The sequence below is a fragment of the Metopolophium dirhodum genome, chromosome 2 (assembly GCF_019925205.1).
Source record: "Metopolophium dirhodum isolate CAU chromosome 2, ASM1992520v1, whole genome shotgun sequence".
NCBI lineage: Eukaryota > Metazoa > Arthropoda > Insecta > Hemiptera > Aphididae > Metopolophium > Metopolophium dirhodum.
In genome coordinates this window covers 33,836,619-33,860,506 of record NC_083561.1, presented here as the reverse complement: position 1 = coordinate 33,860,506, position 23,888 = coordinate 33,836,619, and the positions used below count along the sequence as shown (strand labels likewise).

Genomic DNA, 23,888 nt, shown 5'->3' with positions numbered 1-23,888 from the left:
AATAAAGCTCGCGCCGCCTAAATCAGAGAGCGGCGCAGTGCCACCAACGTTCTCAACCGACGCGTCGTTGACGTTGCCGTCCGTTTTCGGATCCCGCCAATATTTCGACGACAACAAATAAACAAACCGCGGTCACATGACTGTCTAGCGACCCGTGATATTGTGATAATTTACTGATAACAGACACCGTTGTCTTGTCGGAAAATTAAAATCAAAACGATTTGACGATGATTGAATAACGGCGACGACGCATCGCGCATCGCTTTTGTCAAGAACGCTGTAACGAATTGTTATTTCATTGGTTTTATCTCAAGTTCTCAATCGTGGTTTGGGCGGGCAACGTATTCGAGCGTTAGATACTTGGCACCGTTTCCTATCCTACACGCCATGTCCAAGTCGTCCGGTTCCAACGACTTGCGCACCGAGCTGGCCGAGCTCGTCAAACGCAAATCAGATATCGCTGTAAGTTTGTTTTGTACGGACGACTCGAACGCACCAAGGTTGCCTAGGTTTTTCAACGTTACCCTCATAACTGAACAGATTATTATTTTACATTGTAAATTTTTAATTACATAACATTACGTATCTACGTGAGGTATATAATATAATATTATAATCATTAAAACCGTCCGTAATCATTCAAACTCTTTGATATATTTAACTTACAAGTAAAATACAAGAGTTTGACCAGAGATACAGTACGTGTTGATACAACAATAATTATATTGTGTTTACCAGCAGCTGTGTACCTATGTAATTCATGTTCAAAAGTAATTGGGTTGTACAAAAAGTTTGTACCTATCAATGAGAATGCATTTATAGCTCTAATTTGGAATTGAAATGTTATAATAATAGACATAAACAATAGGCGATAAGTTATTGACCAATTATTCTGATTATGATTCTAAAATTTCAAACAACTGTTATATTTATTTTTATGTTTATTCCTACTGTACTCTAGCATTAAATATTTAAATAAAAAAAAAATGTGCTATTTCATTGATGATTACTTTTAACATTGAAATAAAATAACTTAATTTAAATGTTTGTATGAAATACTTGTTAGTTTTTAAAACTGATTACTAATTGTGGTTTTAGGAAACTTTGGCCAATCTTGAACGTCAAATTTATGCATTTGAAGGAAGTTACTTAGAAGATACTCATTTATACGGTAATATCATTCGTGGTTGGGACAGATATCTTACATCAGCTAATAAACTTCCTAATTCAAAAAATGAGCCGCGTAACAGGAAATTTAAAGAAGCTGAGCGTCTTTTTTCCAAATCTTCCATTACTTCTATGGCTGTAAGTTTTATTTTTTATAAATAATAACATTATAATATAGTTTAAAAAAACAAAACCATTAAAATTTTTCAACTTTATGTTACTTCTCAAAACAAATTTTTCTCAATTCCTACTAGGCAATGAGTTAGGACTACAGGCTCATTTAAATATAATTGGTTGTATGTTAGCGATGTCCTAACCAAACCTAACCTATCTGATGGTTTCATATAATTGTTGTGATATTAATTATCATTGTTATTTTATGAAAGTTAAAAGCATAGTTTCACCTATAGAATAATTGTATAAGTAATTAATAATTATACTATTGTTATTAATAACCAATAGTCAATAATTATAAATTGCCCTTAAATAGTTAAATCTTACATTTTTTTTGTTATATTGTATAAAATATAAATTTAAAAAAATTAGTTTGTTTCCTCTTCCTTAAGAATAAAGCGCAATTTTTTGCATTTTAACGAAATTTTCTGCTATTCTTCTATAAATATTTGTCTTGGTTGAATACTGCCATACTGGAATTTGTAACTTCCATTATTATGTTCAATGAAAACTGTTTAGATAATATATTATATGCCATATATGTTAAAATAATCTGCATTTTACTTATCTTATTAGTGACTAATTAAATATAACTACTTATACATTTATATTACACTAAAATAAACATTGTGTACTTTATTTTTGTATCTATTTAAACTTTAAAGCTAGAAATCTATAAGCCCTCTTTCAGACTGTTATAATTGCTATCACATCTTAATTTATTGATTTAAGTTAACATTTTAAAAATTATGTTTTTTCTAGGCTGTGAGTGGTTTAGTAGAAGCTCAAGAAAAAGGTACTTGCCAAATTATTTAATTGTTTTAATAACTAATTAAAATTAATTTAATATAATTAATATGATTAAATATTTATTATTGTTAGCTGAAATTAACAGTGAAACTGAGTCACAAACAGGAAATAGTGGTAGTGAAGATAATATGACCAAAGAAAGTGGAAAATCTAATAGTTTGACAAATGGTCCAACCACTCCCAGAAATCCATTAGCCTCTGCCAAACGAGCTTCTAGTACAAAAAAAGTTAAGAATCGATGATCTTCGTTCAACAAACTCAATAGAGTAAGTATATACCTTCTTTTTAATATGATTTGTGTAACACTAATATTAATGTCCATAAAATATATTTTCAACTATTTTCATAATAACATGTTTGCCTTTATATTGTATTTAATACATTTATACACATAAGTATAACTATTAATAACAAATAATAAATAATATTGAGAATTTGAAGTTCACAAAACTAGTATATTTTAAAATTTTGAACAATCTAAATTAGTTATTAAATATTTATATTTCATATTTTACATTTTAACATCAGCCTACTACCTATTTAATTGTGATATGCGTATAAAAAATAATGCATACTAAGTTATTGTACAAAATTACACTTGTATCAAATCTGTTTATTAACAAATAATTTTATTTCATTCAGGTTTTAAAACAGTTCCAGCGACCGCAATGAGAACTTAATGTTATGTTAATATTGTTTAATTAACAACATTTTTGTAAATTTGTTATAAATACTGTAATCTAGAGCTTAGAATTATTTATTATTGTACGAAGATAATTTTAATTGTATATTATTGTACAGTTATATAACACTAAAACAAAATGGTACATTTTTTAACATAACAAATTTAATAACCTTTTTTATTTATAAATGTATAGTTTATATATCAATTAACATTAATTCTAAGACATTTATTAATTATTAAGTTACAAAATATTTAACACATTATTGATCAATTATAAAATTAATTAATTTTTTTATTTACTTTAATAAAAACATGATACACATACATTAAATAAATCTTTAAATATTTAATAACTAGCTGATCCGCTCACTTTGTTGCCCGTACTAAATGACAACTCTTAAAAAAATTGTGATTGTTCAACTCTTTTTGGGTGTAACTGCAACTCGGGCACCTAGAAAGGCATGTGCGAAAATTAGATTTGATGCATGCTCTACTCGATTAATAAATGGCAATCAATAAACAAATAAAATACTAATTTCTACTAAGTATTTCTCCTATAACCAAAAGCAACTATTTATAAATAAAAATTTCCATCGTAAACATCAAAATCCCTGTTTGAACACCTTCCCAGGGTTGGACCTACCTGATCCTATTGTGAATCTAAATAATCCCGAAAGTTTTAACACACAAAAAATTGTTTAGAAATGCATAAAAGGCATACAGACAAACATTAATTTATTTTTCGGCCAACCAATTAGTTTTCCAAGACAAATTTTACATTAAATTCTTCCCTAAGACTCGACCGATATCAGTGGCGTAATTTAGAATTGGTTCTGGGGTGGGATTAGGATATAAGTTTATACTATCGTTTCAGTGGGGCTATTCCCCCCCCCCCATTTACCATTAAATCTTATAGATCACAATATTATATAAATTAATTAAAGGAGGTAAATGGTATAATAATGGTTTTCAAAGACAATAAAGTAAACAATAAAATTAAGCTAAATATATTTTTCATAAATTATAATATTATTTCAAGTTTTCTTTTGGTTTTTTTCGCCAAAATATCCAGTATGTCATCGGGGTTCAACTTAATGTCCCGATACACTGATAACATTGTAAGTCCATTCAAGCGTTCCTATTAAGTAGGTATTTAAGTTAGTAAAAGTTCATAATTATAATATAATTTACAAAAATAATGATTATTACCTGACCCATTGTGTTTCTGAGATAAGTTTTTACTCTTTTTAAAGTAGAAAACATACGCTCTGGTGAAGTGGTTGAGACTGGCAATGTACATAATATTTTTAAGAACAAAAATATGTTGGGATAAATTTGTTCATCACACATAATAAGTGCTTGGAGACCAGATTTTGGAAGCTTTTCACATTTATTTAATTTACGCTTCCATAATTTTAATTCAAAAAATGATTTGTCAAAACTTTCTACATCAGGACTATAAAATTCTACCAATTGTTTGAATTATAATTCTTCATCTTCAGTTAAATTTGAATTTGTTGAAAATAAGCATTCGAACCCTACATAAATATAATTAAGAATTAATTATTTTTTAACAATATTTATATAATAATATGCGATTCTTATAATTATTATGTTATATCACTGTACCTTTGAAAATATCTGAATGAGACAAAAACCTTTCTTGTAATTCAGTTATAAAATAATCAAGATAAGGTAGAAAAACTGTTATCCTATAGTTTCTACATTTAACTCTCCATCTGTTGGCACGGTTTTTTTGTTTTTTAATGATTCTTTTGAGTGTTAAATGTTAATTCAATGTCTAGTTTAGCAGACTTGTCCTATAACAAATTATTCTCAGCTTAATATAAGTGATTATATTATAATAATATATTTTATACCTTTGCTTGACTAAATATTTTTTTAAATTCACAATCACTATTACTTCTAGTTAGCTTTAACTCTGTCACTATATCTTCTGTGAGATTGACTGCTTCTTTTAAATCAATTCGCTCTCTTTGCAACTGCTTGCATAGAGACAAATCATATGAAAACAGTAGCTAAATACATACAATTTACAAATTAAATTACAACTAATTACTTATTACAAAATATACAATTTACATTACAATAGGAAATAAATTATTTTAAATTTATAAAAAATAATAATATTCACCTTAACAACATAAACTGATACAATTAACTCTGAATCAATTGATTTTATAAGCATATTGGCTATAGAAGCAGTTCCTGATGAATCTTTCCAGTCTTAAATTAATTAATATCCATGAATTCTTATTTCTTATCTTAAAATCTTTTAAAACTTAGTGCTTAAGGGAATTTAATTATGGGTATTCTAAAAAAAAAAAAGGGTCTAGGGGGGATATATCCCCATATCCCCCCCCCCCATAATTACGCCACTGACCGATATATTAGTGAAAACCGTATGAAAATCCGTTGAGTACTTTTTGAGATATGCGCGTAAATACAAAAGGTGCTTCGATAAAAAAAAAAAACATTTTCAGTGATCATCTTGAATATATATTTATATATTATAATAATATTAATTTAATTAACGATTAACCAATGGCAACCATTAATTATTATTATAATAGCAACCATTTATAAACAAAAATTTCCATCGTAAATCTCAAAATCCCTGTTAGAGCACCTCTCCAGGTTCTAATTTCCCCTTTTTAAATAAGCGTACAGCACTCAGGGATAATGTAGCATGTTCTTGAGTTATAAATGGTCTAACATTTTTTTGAACTCTCTTTTATATATATATAGATAGATAAAATACTTGAAAACAAATTTAAAAATGAATATGGGAATACTCAAATATTACACTACATTTCAAATTAACATTCCAGCCAATTACGACACTGTAAACCAGGGCCCCTATAAGGACCTAGAGTTAAGGGGCCTGTTGAAATGATTTTTAAAATGTTGATAGGAATACTTATTTTATATTAAATAATATTAAATAGGGCCCGCAAAAACATTTAGTATAAGGTCTCAACATTTGATATGGGGGCCTATTAATTGAACATTTAGGTGCATTAATGCAAAAAAATCAAACACTAACAAAATTCAAGCATTTCAAAACATTGTTCTAAGGAAGTTAACTAATGCACCTCCCTACGTCTCAATTTTTTCTTACATTCAGATCTTAAACTAAAAACAATAAGTGATGAATTTAAATGTTTCTATAAAAGATTCCACAACCACCTAAGTACTCAATTGAATTCCCTTATTAAAAATTTGGACTATACCTGATAACCACCAAGACGCCTAAAGCGCAACTGGAGTTGTGATTTGTTACTGTAATAACGTAGAAATAAGATTCCTGTCGATAGTTATATTAAAATCGTAAAATTAGTGTGGTCAAATTACGCTATTACCTTCCTCCAGATATTCGGAGGGCTCTCGAGATCGTGTATTGGAGAATTAGATTGAATACACCGTACAATATAATTTTATGGAAAAAGCACATAGAATGTATTAACTGCAATCAACATAAAATATTTTAATTATATGCCTTACCTGATTCGCAGTTGTTTGTAGATAATATTGTAAGAGTTTTAGGTTTTAGATGAAACAAAGTAATACTTCAAATACACAAATTGAATTAAAGAACGCACTGACTATTGCTCGCATAAGAAGTCCAGTTGTCGCTCATTGAAATCGGTTTTTTGAGACTTGAGAGGTTGTTACTCTGGTGGTTGGTGCTCATGCACTGATTTAAGGGACAACACGAGGATGCTGACCAGAGAGTGGTAGGCAGCTTTATCAAAAAGTTATAGTGAGCCTGGGAACTAGATTATTCTTTGGCGTCAGCATAAAACAAAGTCACACACATCCTACGTAATACCGTTATAAGTGCGTGTCAATATCTTAAGTGTCATTGTTAATGGTTTTATTTGATGTGACCAATTTCTACAAACAACAGTCTGTCCGTTGTTTATTATTCTGTAAAATTTTAGTTTATTATAATAGTGTGTGCGCATATCATTACATTACATAAAATAAGAAGGAAAAAAAAGGTGGGCAAGTGTGTGATGCTCTGCTGTACAGTAGGTTACAAGTGGGTCACTGTAATGGATTATGTTAAATTTAAATTTAATGATATAATAAGAAAAGCGATTCTGAGCAAAGATGGTCACTCAACCCATGATATTACCAAGTATATTTGATGATATTGTGGTGAATAAAGTAATATTTATCTATAATGTATTTACATGGAACCTTGTTTTAGTTTGAGTTTAGGATATAAGTTTGTCATCCCTAATTTTTTTAATTACTATTATATAAACTTAAAAATAAACAAAGGTGGGTAAGTGGATGTCACTCTGCTGTACAGTAGGTTACAAGTGGGTCACTGTAATGGATGGTGTTAAATTTGAATTCAATGATATAATATCATTGTACAAGAAAAACGATTCTGAGCGAAAACGGTGGTCAGTCAGCCTATGATATTACCAAGTATATTTGATGATATAATTTATATATAACCTATTTACGTGAAACCTTGTTATACATTTTCAATCCTTAGCTATAAAATTTGAACATTTTATAAATTTTGAACTTTAAATGTTTATAAAAAAAAATTGTGTCTATGTATTTACAACTGCTATTGTAGCAATATATCAGGAGCCTTGCATTAAATTTTCACGCTTTTTTACCCAACAAATAAAATGTTATTGATATTTATAGAAAAAAAAAATTTTAAAAATGGAAAATGACAATATCCATAAACAGCTCAAAAAGAGTCAAAATATAAACATTCAGTAAAATTTTCATGTATCTACAGTTATTTGTTCTTGAATAACAACATAATATCAAAATCATTACATGAGAAATCGAGTGAATATCAAATGTTGTAAAAATATGTATTTTAAACACTCATAAAAATTTAATTTGACTTTCTTGTAGACATTTTTTTTTTTGATAAAGGTAGAAAAACTTATGGATAATCCTGTATTACATTTTCATGAATTTCTATGAATTCTCAACTGAAAGTAATTTGCTAATTTTCGTGATTTTTCCGAGTTTTCTGTAAGTTTTTTAGTATTAATATTTAAATTATTATTATTTTATTATCATCTTTTGAATTTTTAAAATAGTACAGTTAAAAACATGCAGTAGTTTCAATGTTCAGGAACATGTGGAATTGTGGCATTGTTGGGTTATCTGCTGGAGACCAACATTTTTAATTTATCCATATATGTTTAAATATATATAAAAATAATAACACATACACGTAGAGAACTGCAACAATGCCATTTGTCAATAATGGATTGAGTAGAAACAACTGTCTACTATGCCAATACATCGGTTTGGCATCAATAGAATATAGAACACCAATACAAGGTGTGTATACGAGTATTCGGTTATTGTGAATGACGAGTTACAAAAAGTAAAATATTAAATCGGATTAAAATAAAGTATAACATGATATAATTCTATAAAAATAAAACAATAATAATAATGATTAAGTTATAATTTGTTTTCAGATACTGTTGGTTGAACATATATAATAATTGTATATTTTTATTTTTTATGTCTCATAATTTCCGAATATCACAGTTGACACTTAATATGATTAATTAACTTAACAATTATTGATTTTACATGAATAAACATATTATCTTACATATCATACTTGAGTCACAATATAATAAATGTAATATACATTTTTAAAGTGCTGATAGTACAATCAACACTAACACTAACTTATGATATGACAACGTAACCGGAAGTCGATGCTGCATTATTCGTAAATCTTTGATGCCAACGGTTTTCTATAAAATGAAGCAATGAATATTGCAAGTTAACAAAGACATAAATCACTATAAAATTAACTATCATCTATTTAAATAAATAAAATACTCACGTGATAATAATACATTTGATCTTTCCTGAGATATTAACCAATTGATAAAATAAAACAAAATAGGCATTAAAAGTACAATAAATGAAATGACTAGTAATACCCATTCAGAATCATAGTTCGATTCATGACATTTCCATTTTAAACTCCAGTCACTTTGAGTGTTGTTGATCTACAATAAATCAGTGGTTAAAAATGAATTAACTTTCAAAATTAACTACTTAACTAGCCAAAAACACTCACCAAATCAACAACATCCATACAAAATGTGTTATCATTTTTATGCTTATTATAGTAATTGGTTAAATTCACATAGTATTGTTTGCAGTCAGCACAAAGTGATGTGTTTGAAAGTTTTGTGTCATTTATGTGTTTAGATATACACTTATCTAAATTATCACCTCGTATCATCACTCCTCTTGTCTTGTCATTGAAAACAGTACCATTTAAACACACTATAATAATAAAATAAAAACTGGTTATATTACAAGTATGAACAATAGGTATTAGTTGTATTAACTATGGAAGTACTGACATTTACAAGAAGCCTTTTCCCACATGTCCAACACATAGTTATAACTTGCATATACAACTTGTAAGCGATCAATATTAGTCAAAACTGCTCGACAGTCTACCTCACTATCGTTGTTATGTAACTGTTAAAAGGGGAAAAAATAATAGTTTATTTTATTTAACAACTCGTGTTTATTTCACAGTTTTTCAAACCTTTTGAATTTCCTCATATCTCTTGAATACTTGATTGAACTCGTTCACGCATTTTTCACATACTGTGATTGGCCGAGCATTAGTTACTACACAAAGTGTGAACCTGGCCGTCTCGTTGGCAAATGATTGCAGAAGATTTTGACATCCGTCGGGCAATACATCTCTAGACCGAGAATTGAATGGACATCAAATCAGAATTCATTTGAAAATTATTTACTTAAAAATACCATTCACTATTCATAGATCCCAAAAATAAATCATGAAAAATGTACTTACATAGACACATTTGACGCTAATGACAGTCGTGCGTTCAGAATGTTCAGATAAAGCAAGTAAGTGTATAAAAAATGAACGATCTTGGCCATGTCGAATGATTTACAATATTGTTTTGTTAAAATATATCATCACCTTTTACAAGTGCGTTGTGCTTGTTTAAAATGTCCGCATTAATTTTATTGTCAAGAACGTCAGCATCAAGCAAATTGTATGTACAATGTTATGTACTTCATATACCTATTCATACTCTTGTCTCTTTAGTCTTTGTTAACTGAATCACTACGAATTACGATAACTGTGTACTGTGTGTAAGGTTTAGATTCTTATTCTTATATATAGAATAAAACAACACAAAATAATAATGTATTGATAGTAAAAAAACAGATAAGACTTATCAAAATCGGACATGATTTATATCTTACAATATTGGGTAAAAAAGCTAACGATATGCGCTCTGGTGACATAATCCTATGAGCATAGAACAACAAGACTTGTTGTACTTAGTATAATCATAGAATAATAATATGATCTAAGATTAATATCCACAAAAATGGTTTATGTATCAGCCACGATTTAAGATATACATAAGTATATATATATATATAAGTATATCGTGGTATCAGCTGCTTATAACAATATTAATAATATTATTATTTATTACCATACTAGTCTACCAAGCTTGCCGAGCAAGACCCCCGGACCACCCCCCACCACCCCGTGTTAACTGAAAGTGGGTACCGATTTTGGAATAATTTAAGTTAGAATTATAAAAATATCACTCCTAAAATAATGAAGGTAAATTTTCCGGTCTTGTTTCGAAGGCGGGAACGTTAAAAAGTCGAATTCTAGTGTCTAGAAATCTCCCATGGACCACGAAAATCGGTAATTAAATGATACAGTCCTTTGGGGTCTATGTATGTTGCTTTTTTGTCTGTAAAAAGTGTAAAGTCGAAGACCGTGTTGGAATGTCTAGAAAGTCAGTCGCATGAAGTAAAAATCAATTAACTTTCAAATTAGCCACCATAGGAAAACTAGTTGTCTCGGGATCTTAATTACCAAAATAATTCATGAAAATATTCAAATTTCAAATATTGATATAAAATATGAAACATGAAAGTTTTTTCCGCTAAGTGTTCATATTATTATGTATATTAATTATTACCATACGGCATATACAAATACAAAATAACATTATCAAAATATTTGAATTAATTTGTGAACCTATTCATAATTTAAGTACATCGGTATTGACCACGGCCCAAGATAGTCTATATCCATTGATTTTTAGATCACCTGAAAAGTTTTTTTCTTGTATTTAAGCAAGATATATAGTCAGTTATTTAAATTCAATTATTTATTTTATAACAAAAAGATGTACTAACTTTTATTGTAAAATCATATCTAAATTAAAGACAATTGATTTCAGTTATAAAAATGATTCTATATGGCATGAATTATTTTTCATGAAAGTACATAGAATATTACTGTTTATTAAAAAGTTCTTGAACCTAATTTTATTTAGATTTGAATCAAAATTAATTTACTATACAATGAATAGCAAGAATTACATTTTCAAATTATAGATTTATATTATTTACAAAATGAAAAAAAAAAATATGAATTATAAATGAAATAAAATTATTACAATTAAAAATCTACTAAATGTATGATAACATTTACGCTTAATGATCAGTTATTATTATACATACAGAAAAACATAATACATGTACATTATAACTAATAATTTAAATTGTTATTAAAATCTCCACCTTGAAGTACAAAAAAAAAAATTTTTTCCTGGTCACAAAAAATAGAATTATATTGCAAAAGGTTTCTCATATAAAGAAACAAATGAATACTATACATTTTATTTAAAGATCATTAAACTGTTCACTCAAATAAACTCTACCTGTTCCAGAAAAGGGAACTTTAATTACCTTAGTCTTAGCATCAGGCATCATAGTATCTAACAATTTCTCTAGAGCAGGAACTGAAAGTATATCAACATTATCTGACTTGTCTTTTTCTTTTTCAAGAGTAGCCTCATCTCCTGGTCGCTGTCGGGGCTTTCTTGTTCTGAGTATAGGTATATTGTTAGTCGTTTCTTTGGTATGGGATAATTCTAAATTATAACCAATTGTATGCTGGTTCTGTTGATATTGAGTTATAAATAAGTCTGTAACACGGAGTAACTCATGAGTCAATCCCCAAACCAAGTGCGTTAATGTCTTGGAGAGTTTCTTGAGACAGTCAATCAGGTGACAGTTAGTAGTTGCGGACTAAAAAAAAAAGATTAGATGAACATTAATAAATAGATGTTATAAAATAATATAATACATAAGAAGTTTACATACTTGGCTCACATAAGCAGGAATAATCAGTAAAGCTTTAATACCATGACATTTTTCCAATTCATCTTCGACATTATTACTGAATTCAATGTTTATCAATTCCAGAACATTGAGCTTTTCAAGACCTCTAATGACAGTAAAAACATCCTGTGCAGATTGATCCCATCTATTACAGCAATTTTCTAATCTCAATGTTTTCAAATTGACAAATCTTTTTAGTGACACAGCAAAGTCCCTTGTTAAGCATTCGCAATCACCAATTTCAAAAAACTCAATATTATCAGTAATAGTATTTAAACTCTGATAGATCTCTTTTGGAAATGCTTTAATAGAGGTTAATGACTAAATAATAATCATAAAAATAATAAGAGTAAATATAATATTTTTCTTTCCTTAAATATATATATAATTAATTATTACTAAACTTACAAATCTATTCAAATGTATTAAATTTTCAAATGATGGTAGTGCCGTCAATTTTATTCCAGTTAAACCTTTTAGTCTTAACTCTGTGAGCTTTGTCATTTGTCCCAAATAATTTAAGTTAAGGTACATTAAATCATTGAGATTCTTTGTCTCTTTCGTCAAATTTGGATTTCTAAAAATAAAATTAATTATTGAAACTATTGAAAAAAATGATTATATTTTCTTTATTACTTTATTGAAGTAGCATTAAGTACTTCAATTTGAGGTAATGAGTAAATAATATCTTCAACTACAATGACAGGACATCTATACAATTCAATGAATTTTAACTTTTTTGCTCTTTTCATTGCATTTGCAAATCGCAACCAAAAACTTTCGAAGTCTTCAACTTTAGAGGGTATCAACATACGTCTAGTGTCTAATGTATCAGTTCTTTGTTGATCAATTGAGTCTACAAATCTTTCCCAGTCATAGACCATAGAATTTTTTAAACGAACATTCTGCCACTAAAAATAATATATAAATAAGCAAAAAAACACCATATGAGATTTTAAGGTTATACTTACTAAGTATTTATTCATTGCAATTATATGCCAGGCGGTACATACTCTAGAAGCTGATAACAGCTCATGCGTTTTCAAATGTTTAAAAACATGTCTCATTGAGTTAACCATGTAATTGACTGATTGCATGGATGCAGTAGATGTAACAATTTCTCTTAAAGAACCATTCATTTCAGAATTCCTGTTAAATTTGATTAAAAAAAAAAAAAATTAGGTTTATAATTATTTTATTGTACTTGAAAGCATTATAAATATTTATTTATGTTCTCGACCAGGCACATATAAAGACCACTAGCTTTAACATGCAAACTAAATTAGGCCTCAGAACATGTATGAAACAATTAGTAAATAACAAATAGGGGTTGAAAGGAATATAGGAATGCTGACTTTCTGCTCAAATCTGAAAACAAACACAATCAAATAATTAAAGTAGTAAAAAACGAACATTTAACATACACTCATTCATACAAATAAGACCAATGACCAACGCTACTGTGTGCCTGGTCCATTATTACATACCACCAAAAGATAGGGAAGATAAAATATTTACTTACTCATCCAGATTTTTAGGTTCTTGAATAACACAGGTCATTAAACTGGGTCCTCGTGTTTGTTTCATTTCATAAACATATTGCTCATGAAAACTACCATCAACCATTGTAGTTTTGTATACATTTCCTTGACAAATAACTGTATTAATTATATCAGAGTCACTATTATCACTATATTCATCAATTTCATAATGCGTTTCTTCAGTTTTAGAAATAGGTGTTCTGTCAATAAAAAAATTAGGTGTGTCTGACGCTTGATGCACCTGTCGTATACGAATTGGTTCAACACGTAGTTGTTCCGGTTCAGTAGCACCAACAACCACAGTATGAGAAGACTGTACGCGTCTATTTCTTTGTCGCACAGTAGATCGACAGTTCTAAATAAAAAAAAAAGGAAAGTTTTATTGTTTTAAAAAAATAAAGAAAACTATAAATAATCACTTACTATACATACATAACCAACAATTTTTAAATTAGCATTTAAATTGACACATGCTGGATGATAGTAGACCAGACATTGGGCACACATTAAAGTGGCAGGTTCATCATTATTTGGGCACCGTATCCCACAAGGTGTCTGCATAATGACTTCACCATCTGATGTTGACAACCTATTTTTATCCATTCACGTATATGGTTTGATTGAGGAAGGATTATGAAGGAAGCATAAGGATAACAACCCCTTAATTTTGCGTTATATTTGTGAAGCCAAATAATAGACTAATAAGCAAAAACTGTTTAAGCATTAACAATAAAAAATAAAGCCAATATGTTACCGTCTTTTAACTATTGTATTATTTATATCAATTTTCTCAAGTTTTGGAGAAGAAACTTTTGGTGATGCACTAGATTGAATAGCTTGGCAGTCTTCAGATATGTATTCAGGTGTAGATGAAGTTGTATTCATTGATTCTGAAATACCTAGGTGATAATGTAAAATGTCAGTTCTGTATTTAAATTGCACAATAAAACAAATAATTATTTCTCTGATTAATAGGCAAATAAATACAGAGTTCTACCAAATATAAAATTATATTGTATGCATTTTAGAATATTATAATGAGATGCAGTATTATTTGAGATAATGCGAGTAAACTAATTCACAACCCCAAGAGTCAATACCAATTATTTGAATTAGGTTTATTTAATAATTTATAAATATATATTAAGTACTAAACAAATTTTATATATCGTCGACTAAGACATAATACCTCGTAAGCAAAAAAAAAAGGTATTTTGAAATATATACATCAAAATATACAAAAAAATTGCACATATATTAGTGAAAATATCACGTATATCCCACAAAAACCCAAGAAGAATATAAATGTTGAACAATTGTCATGCGTATCTAATCTCATTGATTCCTTTATCAGTTTTATGGGTTTCCTGAAAAAACCACTTTTTGGAGATATGAGGTATTATGTCTTAACCGATGGTATATTATTCTCAATTAAAATTGAATTCCTATTCATAATTCATAAATAATAATAAAATATATTTACTTTTACCTTTTTTAGATCTCAATCTAGAGGAGCTCTTAGAATTTTTAAAAACAATTTTCATTTTATTTGAAGACTTGTTGTTTTCATCATCTGACAATTCATAATCAAATGGTGGCCGCTGTGCAGGTGTCTTAGATTTTTTAGGTCTAACAGCAACACCAACAAAAGAGTCTTCCTAAAACCATAAAATGTATGAAGAGCAATTTAAAATTGTAATATTTTAGATTCTGAGTGGAACACGATGTATGTATTGATTTAAGAATGATATGTCATCACTATCATTTTAGGACAGAAAAAGTGCTTGGATTTTCTAGTTGGTACTTTAGGAGGTCAAAAGTAAAATTTTTCAAGTAGTTTTTAAAAGCGCCGTGAAAAACAAAAAAAAAATTAAAGAAAATAATGTCTACAAGAAACTTAAATTAATTTTTTATGAGCGTTTGAAATTCATATTTTTACAACATTTGATTTTCACTCAATTTCTCATGTAACGATTATCCTATTTTATTGTAATTAAAAAACGAATGACTGTAGATACTTGAAAGTTTCACTTAATGTTTATATTAGCATTTTCTATACACCATACAATTTTTAAAATGATTTGACTTTTTTAGAGCTGTTTGACGAACATTGTCAGTTTTCAATTTTTTTAGTTTTAAAAATTTTATTTGTTGGGTAAAAAAGCGTGAAAATTTAATGCAAGGCTTCTGATATATTGTTACAATATTAGTTGAAAAATATTAAAAATACACACAATTATTTTTTTATAAGCATTTTAAGTTCAAATTTTGACAAAATTTATCACATTTAAAATTTAATAATAATTTTTTAAAATGTTCAACTTTTATAGCTAAGCATCGAAAATTAAAACAAGATTTATTCACCTTAAATATCATCAAATATACTTAGTAATATCATAGAACTTTCGTTTGTCCGTTTTCGCTCAGAATCATTTTTCTTATACAATGATATCAAATTAATGAATTCAAATTTAACACCATCCATTACAGTGACCCACTTGAAACCTACTGTATAGCAGAGCGACATCCACTGATCAGCCTTTTTTATATTTAAGTTAATATAATAATAATTACTTATTTCCTAAACTCAAACTTAAATCTTCTGCACTGACAAAACTTTTAAAAATTTAATTTAAAGATTTTAAAACATAATAAAAGTAAAATAAACCTTGACATTAAATTGTAAGGGTTTTTATTTTTAACATAATAGTTTTGATTTATTACTTATTAAGTCTAAAAAAGAAATATCAAATAGCAGGACATTGTTAATGTGATATCAAAATGCAAGAGGTTGAAAAATAAATCAAACTATTCTTCTCTTTTACCTAAACATAATCAACTATTAAAACCATTTAAGATTAAACATCAATTTTTCTCGGTTCAAAATACTCAAAGTTTACGATATTTAAGGGTTCTCGGAACTAAAGAAAAAGCAGGGAGGAAATTAAAAAATAATATTACAAAGTAAAGTTGACAAATTTAAATGTGTTTTTTTTATGTAAATTGTTATTAGAATATGGAAAAACTTGCTACAATAGACAAAAATAAATAAAAATTATTTTCATTACTTTAGATAATTTAGAATTTGCATCTCTGATAAGTTCTTTAGATCGATCATTCATGCCAATTGGTTGTTTTAAAAATGTAAAACTTTCTATGGTTAGATGTTTATCAGATAAGATGTCCAATTGTTCCTGAATTTCTCGTAATGATCTAAGTTTTCGGTTAGTCGGAGAATAATAGTATACATCACCACTTCTATTTGCACGATTAAGAATAGTAGATTCACCTGATGTTCTGTATACTAATTCTCGTTTCCAACCTGAAAATTATTAAACACAAATAATACACAAATATATATCATTAATAAAATTTACTTACCATGCTCAAATGGAAGTTTATAAATAGCATCACTGATATCAACATTCATTTTTCTACCCGTACTACGGCGTGTTCTAGTGTTAGAAGAGGTAAGGTTGAATGTTGGAGTAGTAAGTTCTAAAAATGTTAAAAATAAATTACTATTTGATAAAATTATCTTTTTTAAAACCAATTATTATTCATTTAAAGTAAACCCAGTACATATTATGAACATCATACTGAACCTAAAATATAATAAGTATTATTAACTTTTAAAACATAAGATATATAAATATAGGGTATCAAATTAAACAAATATCATCTTAATATTCAATATTTATTTATATAAGTTGATACTTAATTGTACAAAAATACGATGGTTGTAGTGCATACCACTACAGATTTTTTATTTTTTGAACACAACACTTAGTGAAATGTGTGCTGTAACAAATTTATATTCTTTAAAACTTCCTCAAGCTACACATCATTCTTTATGGTTTTAAATACTAATGTTTAGCAATCATGATATAAAATTTTAAAAAAGATAATTATATTTTTATTTTTTTTTTTTGTGGTATTGAGACCATTTGACCAAGACTTGTGTGTCAAGTTTAACTACTTGATTATTACTTCCCTTAAAGATAATTTATAAGGCACTATATTAAAATACAATAACAAAATTGTGGCATAAGCTTATGACTCGATACCGGATATAACTGCACTATAAATCTGTGAAAAACTGAGAAGTAAAAATCATAATATAATTATTTATTATTTTAATGAAATGAGAAAAAGATAATAGAGCATTAATATATTTTAGATATATAAAAATTAATATATAATATTATAATTTCTCTGATATTTTTATTTTTAAATATTGAAATTTTAAGTTTATAAGTTTAATAAAATGTCATACATTTGGGAAGACAGATTAACACGGGGAGCGCTGTCGACGCCTATCACACTGATGGTTAGGCAGGTTCTCTCCTACGTGGAGTCGGGAGATTATATGTATTTTTCTGACATTTTGCATATATTTTCCTTTAAGTGAAGTGTAATCGAATGTATTTGATAATATTAGTAGAAATTGTACTTACCAACGTTTACACAGTTAGCTATAAAAGCGTATAAAGTTTTGATACCAAAATTCATTTATTATAAAAAGTAAGATAACCAATATAAAACTATATCTATACACCCCGAATCGGAAGGTACAAATTGTTTCCACCAGAGCGTGTTTTGTTAATCTGTTTTCCCAATATTTGATTTTTTTTCTCAGACCCATTAGAACCATAAATCAATATTACTTAAATTCATCCGATACTAGTAATACATTCAATCGACACATGTTTAAATAGACTTTTGTAAATATAATAATTTTATAAATATTTCTTGATTATATATCAACATTCAATGTTATTAGTATCCATAAAGTGAGCGTTGCATTCAATCAATAATATTGACGTAATATTTTTTTTTTTCACTAACGCACACCGGTTTCAAGGAACACACAACATTCACATACTGTGAATACTCGCTTACTGTGTAATAATCAGCAAAATATGTCAGACTACTTGAGCCAAGATGAATACAAATTATTATACAATATATAACTATGTATAAAAAATTACAAATTAATTTTTAATGGTTAACAATTTAAAATTAGGGGGACGAAGTGGCCGAGCGGACTAAGGCGTTGGTTGAGATGCGCACTGTCGCCAGTTGGATCCCCAGCCACAGGCTGCACTTTTCTTGGGGCAGTCACGGTGTCTGGAGAGAGGCTGCCATCCCCACCCGGGCATGGCAGATACCTATGGGTGCCCACTTGAAAATTCTGCCTGACTAAAACATACGTGTTTAAAAACTACAGTACCCTCCCCCACAGTTAAAAACCACCAAAGGGCCCAAGTTACCGCGGGTTAATTAATAAAAAAAAAAAAAATTAAGAAAAATTGTAGGAACATCATTACTTGTAAAAGATTAAATTATAAATTATAAATAATAATGAAAAAAAAGAGGTGGCAAGACCAGGAATTTGCGGTCATTCAACGCCAATGGCTAGTTAATAGTTAATTAATTTATAATGGAATTGATGTTTTAGTCAATCAAATAAAGTGTTATTAAAACTTATAAGAGAACATTTGTTTAATACACAAAAATTAAATGATCAGGTGTTATATGATGGGTGTGTGTACAACAATAAACATAAAATCATTAAGACTTAAAGCTAGCATCACAAGAAATACGTTAAAATAAAAAAATACATTTGGAAATAAATGTTTAGTGTGTATTTATATTGAGTGCAAATGAATTGTACTTGTTTTCCCTAAAAATACAGGGAGATTTTGTCCATTTTCTGATATATGTATTATACATTGATGGTCACTCACCTAAAGTAGGGGGAACTTGTAATTCCAAAGATTCTACGGCATCACGTAAATTATCTTTCTTATGCCTCTTATTACTCCGATTGTTCTTAACATCATTAGGTTCTGGTGATGATACTATAAATCAATCATAAAAATAATACATTATTATTACACATTCACAATATACATGATATAAAATATAAGAACATAAGCAGGTTTACAGATAGTCTTTATAACTTACTACTTGATTTAGACTGTTTCTTTTTATTAACATGATTATTATTAACAATGGATGGCTCTTCTACTTCCATAGGTTCACCTGTTTCTTTACTTAGTTCCATTTTAACCGCTAAACCAGGTCATAAGCAAAAAAAAATTTAAAATTGGTACATATTTAATTTTAAGTTAAATACAAAAGCTGTATAAACATATTATGGTCAAAATACTTACATTTTTTCTTATTTTCAATTATTATCAATACATCATCATCAATATCAAATCCAATAAAATGTTGTTCTGGTTTATTGATTTCCTAAAAATAAACAAATTCAAATTATAACTTATTATTTTTAATTTATCATATTATACAATCTTGCTATAATATTATATGATTAATATTACGAAAAATGTTGTACATTATTTGAAATATAAGCTAATCTAAACTTAATTTTTCATAGGTAATGAAGTGGTTTAAAATGTTTAAATAATATAGAAATTAAGCACATTTTATTAAAATAAGTAGTAAGTGGGTAAGCTATATTATATTCACATTATTTAGTAAATGTTAAATTAAGACAAATTATTTTTAATCATTGTTTTTATTAATCTGCACTAAAACAATACATACTATATTGTTAACATTGCATGTAAATCATAACTTTTACACTGAAATGAGTGCCTTACAGAAAATAAAAAATTAAACTTACCATTAAGGTACTCATTTTTTAAAACCATAATAATGAAAAAGGCAAATAACTTAAAAATGTTGAAAACTAAAATGGATAAGAAAAATCTTTTAATGTACAGTTGTCAGTACTCAGTTAATGAGATAGGTGGTCAGTGATACCAACATAGAAATAATCATCCATATACTCTTAAACAATGCATTAAAACAAATATTGAAATTTAAAAAACATATAAAATATATAACTGTATAGAAATTAACTAGTCTTATAATATTTAAAAACAAAAACAAAATGTTTTATAATATTGTATAGATATACATGAAATGTTAAGATAAAATCAAAGGTAAAAATAAAATGTTTATAGGTAATTAAACATATAGTCATCAATTATTATAACAGTCAAGTTATTACTATATTACCAACTGATTAAATTATGCTGTTAGAACCAGCAGTTGTTTATTAAAATGTTTCTGCTAAATTCTGATTTCATCATCGTTTTCAGCATTGATTTTTTGCAAAAAAGTCGTCTTGATAAAGTAGTTATTTGCCAAAATATCATATTATTTTAAAATCATATTGTTAATAAATCAATGTGACATAGACTTAGTAAATATAATTTTTACTTAATATATAAAAATTTAATAATTACTTTTAAACCAGCAGATTTCTTTCTCTCCGATTTATCCATTGTTGATACCTAGAATAATACAAAATGACTAAAATATTATTAATATTTTTTTTAAGTTATAAAAGATAAAATTAATATATATTTGAAAATTAATTTGTTGGTGCTAGAAACTATTACCTATAGTAAAATTAATTAAGGCATACAAGCCAAAAAAAATGAATTTGTATTATTCCATACTAGGGGTTAGGAAGTTAAAAATTGATAAAATATAGATACGCATGAAAAATATAAAATATTCAAACAAACATGTTAAAAATGTAAAAAATACAAAAACTAATTCAAAATCAAATGGAAAAAAAATATGGTTATAATATAATTAGTTACATAATAGCACAGATTATATAAAACATATATTTAAACTTATATTATATAAAAATTATATAAAATATAATCTGTGATAATAAGTAAGGATGAGTTCTTGAACTTTATCCCAACTTTGAGAAATTCGAACAATTTTGAAGTTTGTTGGAAATTAATACTCAAAATTGAATAGGTACTTCAAACTTAACATTTTGAACAGTTTAAGAAAAATCAAGTTAAAATACTAATATAAATATAACTAGCCACACCCCAGAATACTATTTTTATTTTCAGTATTTCCCGTGTATCTATATCTTTTACAAATTGTCTGATTTGAGTTTAAATGTTAAAGTAAAAAATGGATTTGAGTTTGAGAAATAAAAGAAGTTAGAATTTTGAGTTAATGTTAATCGTAGTTTGATTCACTTCAAACTACAAAGTAAATAGGTATGTTCACAACTTTGTGATAGCCAGCGTGTTTGCCACCACTTCACATTCCATCATAAGCCTTTCGTTGGTAGAATATAATAACATGATAGTATATAGGCGATATAATGTGAGATTATCTTTTGGTCTTTGCCAGATAATTTAACAAATTAAATGAGGCAAACATTAACAAGAGCTGTGGACAGTAGGACTATCAGCTGGAGCAAAATTTTGTCCTATAGTTGTTAACATACTAAATTATTAGTATTATTATTATTTATTTTGTCATGGTTAGACTTATCCATACATAATAGTATTATACAGATTATTTGTTGTAAAAAATAGGTGGTGGAAAACTGATATTTTAAAAAAAAAATATGTTGTTATGGTGTTAATATGCACTTGCCATAATAAAACATAGAATTATTTAAAGATGAATTGTATTGGAAAAATTGACAAGTTAACTAAATTTAAAAAATCTTTTGGGGGAAAAAAATCATTAAATAATTAAATACAAACTACATAAATAATAAAAAAAAAAATATATATTTTATAAATATATTAAGAGGATGCTACACCCGCAACAACGCATACCTAACCAACGTTGCACTGTAAATTCTTTATAGTATGAAAATTTGGTTGCTTAGCTTGGATTACAGCCCTAGTGGTTTTTGCCCGCACAAAACAGTTTGTAAGACATAGACAACATATACAGGTGTAGACCTCTTAAACATAGATTCAAATATATAATTAAAAATGTTTTTCTTAAATTGTTGTGTAATAGAACATATTAATTAAGTTGGGGTGTTTGTATCTTAGAGCGACTATCAGCAGGTTAAAGAATTCATGTGTTTGAGTACTTACACACGAGAACTCACGATAAACGTAGTTTATCATGCTAATAGTGTTTAACTAGGTAGGTAACCTATCAATATTATTTTCATATAAATTATCATATTATTTGTATTTACATCAATTGTTGAAAGTATGCAAGTTAATATTATAAATACAATCAATACTACTTAGAATGTTACATAGATAAGTAGAAATTACGTTTATTATTGAAAAGAGGTTTTCATATAAACCTCGTTTCGTAATATTGGCAAGTAAATTTTTAACGTGTTATAAAATTCCTATAACCGCACAGTAGTTGAACATGCAAAATAAATCAGTTCATAATTCAGAGGTATGAATAAAAATAACACACAATAGGTATATTCTTATACCATATCACCATTCTACGTTAAGGTAAACATATGTCAACTGATTATTGCGTTGAAGTAGTATGATGATCAGATCCTATAACGCAGTGCCCCAAAGGGTTTTGAATGAAATGGATAACTTCTCTCCATAAGCCTATTGGGAGTTGTTACGGTTAGAATATTTTTTACTGAATTTCGGTCATCAGAGAATAATGTAAAAACGATTCGCCTGACTACACACAAAATGCGTCTTCAACGACACAAACCGTGTCACACAAAACTCATCCGTAGGTGAGCTATGAATACAATTTTTCACTTATAATGCATAATATGCTCATACACAATATAATAATATAAAACCATTTATAACTGCAAGTCAACAGCTATCATGTGGATGCATACGTACTCGTTTGTAATACAGGATATGCCGGCGGCGTTATCCGGCAGGAAACGCGCGATTCACGTGTGATGAGCAGGACGGACGCGTCCAAAGATCGTTGTGCAAATGTCTTCGAACGCCACAGTTGCCCGGGAAACACGCCACCAGTCAATCGGATTACATGGATGCGGTTTTCGGTGGGACGACTGACGGAGACGTTGTCACGATAACGCTAAACGCACAAGCTGGATCCGTATCGTAGAAGCCGTTCGAGAAGCCGATAACAAAATGAGAGAGTAAAACACGAGAGTTCTGCATTCGGTAGGTCCGTCGTCGTTAACGCGTTCGTCGGTTCGTCCGTCGATCGGGAGATGTCAACAATATCAACAAATAAATCGCGGGAACCGGTGAAGCACGAGCGGGGAGAGAAAAGACAAGTGGTAGTGTGGTTGTGGTACACTATGATGGGGCGTCGTGTGAAGATCGCGGGGATGACGCTTGTGGCGGCACACGATAATGGAGTGGCGACAAAGAGAGGTGGACCAACCGTTAGTTTTTTCGTTTTCCACGATATTTGAGGTTATGCGATTTTTTGGAAAACTATTCAATTACATATTTTGAATATTTGATCGGTTG

General features: G+C 28.2%; 3 protein-coding genes and 1 long non-coding RNA gene across 7 annotated transcripts; 1 reads left to right on the top strand and 3 right to left on the bottom strand.

Annotated features, from left to right (window-relative positions):
• Positions 1–160: 160 nt before the first annotated feature.
• LOC132939825 (chromatin modification-related protein MEAF6) lies at positions 161–3,104 on the top strand. Its single transcript, XM_061007214.1, has 5 exons — positions 161–462; positions 1,099–1,305; positions 2,104–2,137; positions 2,224–2,417; positions 2,794–3,104. Exons 1-4 carry the CDS (start codon positions 388–390, stop codon positions 2,391–2,393), a joined length of 486 nt encoding a protein of 161 aa, XP_060863197.1. The 5' UTR covers positions 161–387; the 3' UTR covers positions 2,394–2,417; positions 2,794–3,104.
• Positions 3,105–3,317: 213 nt separating this feature from the next.
• On the bottom strand, positions 3,318–7,572 carry LOC132939826 (uncharacterized). Its single transcript, XR_009664012.1, has 4 exons — positions 4,717–7,572; positions 4,466–4,656; positions 4,046–4,374; positions 3,318–3,974 (listed from the first exon to the last, which is right to left on the bottom strand). It is a non-coding gene; the product is annotated as an uncharacterized LOC132939826 (long non-coding RNA).
• A 680-nt stretch (positions 7,573–8,252) lies between these two features.
• Positions 8,253–10,067, bottom strand: LOC132939823 (osteopetrosis-associated transmembrane protein 1-like). Its single transcript, XM_061007213.1, has 6 exons — positions 9,711–10,067; positions 9,435–9,597; positions 9,244–9,364; positions 8,952–9,163; positions 8,712–8,880; positions 8,253–8,619 (listed from the first exon to the last, which is right to left on the bottom strand). Exons 1-6 carry the CDS (start codon positions 9,797–9,799, stop codon positions 8,552–8,554), a joined length of 822 nt encoding a protein of 273 aa, XP_060863196.1. The 5' UTR covers positions 9,800–10,067; the 3' UTR covers positions 8,253–8,551.
• Positions 10,068–11,046: 979 nt separating this feature from the next.
• On the bottom strand, positions 11,047–23,724 carry LOC132939822 (uncharacterized). Of its 4 annotated transcripts, none has more exons than XM_061007209.1 (16): positions 23,280–23,724; positions 20,907–20,954; positions 19,803–19,884; positions 19,594–19,701; positions 19,374–19,487; positions 17,005–17,121; positions 16,692–16,945; positions 15,113–15,281; positions 14,378–14,522; positions 14,047–14,212; positions 13,605–13,978; positions 13,054–13,231; positions 12,719–12,993; positions 12,491–12,659; positions 12,065–12,403; positions 11,047–11,989 (listed from the first exon to the last, which is right to left on the bottom strand). In XM_061007209.1, exons 2-16 carry the CDS (start codon positions 20,943–20,945, stop codon positions 11,582–11,584), a joined length of 2,937 nt encoding a protein of 978 aa, XP_060863192.1. In that variant the 5' UTR covers positions 20,946–20,954; positions 23,280–23,724; the 3' UTR covers positions 11,047–11,581. The 4 variants fall into 4 exon arrangements, with proteins under 4 accessions (XP_060863192.1, XP_060863193.1, XP_060863194.1 ...); XM_061007210.1 differs by having other exon boundaries at positions 14,056–14,212; XM_061007211.1 differs by lacking the exons at positions 20,907–20,954; positions 23,280–23,724 and adding an exon at positions 20,279–20,348.
• Between the last annotated feature and the right edge of the window lie 164 nt (positions 23,725–23,888).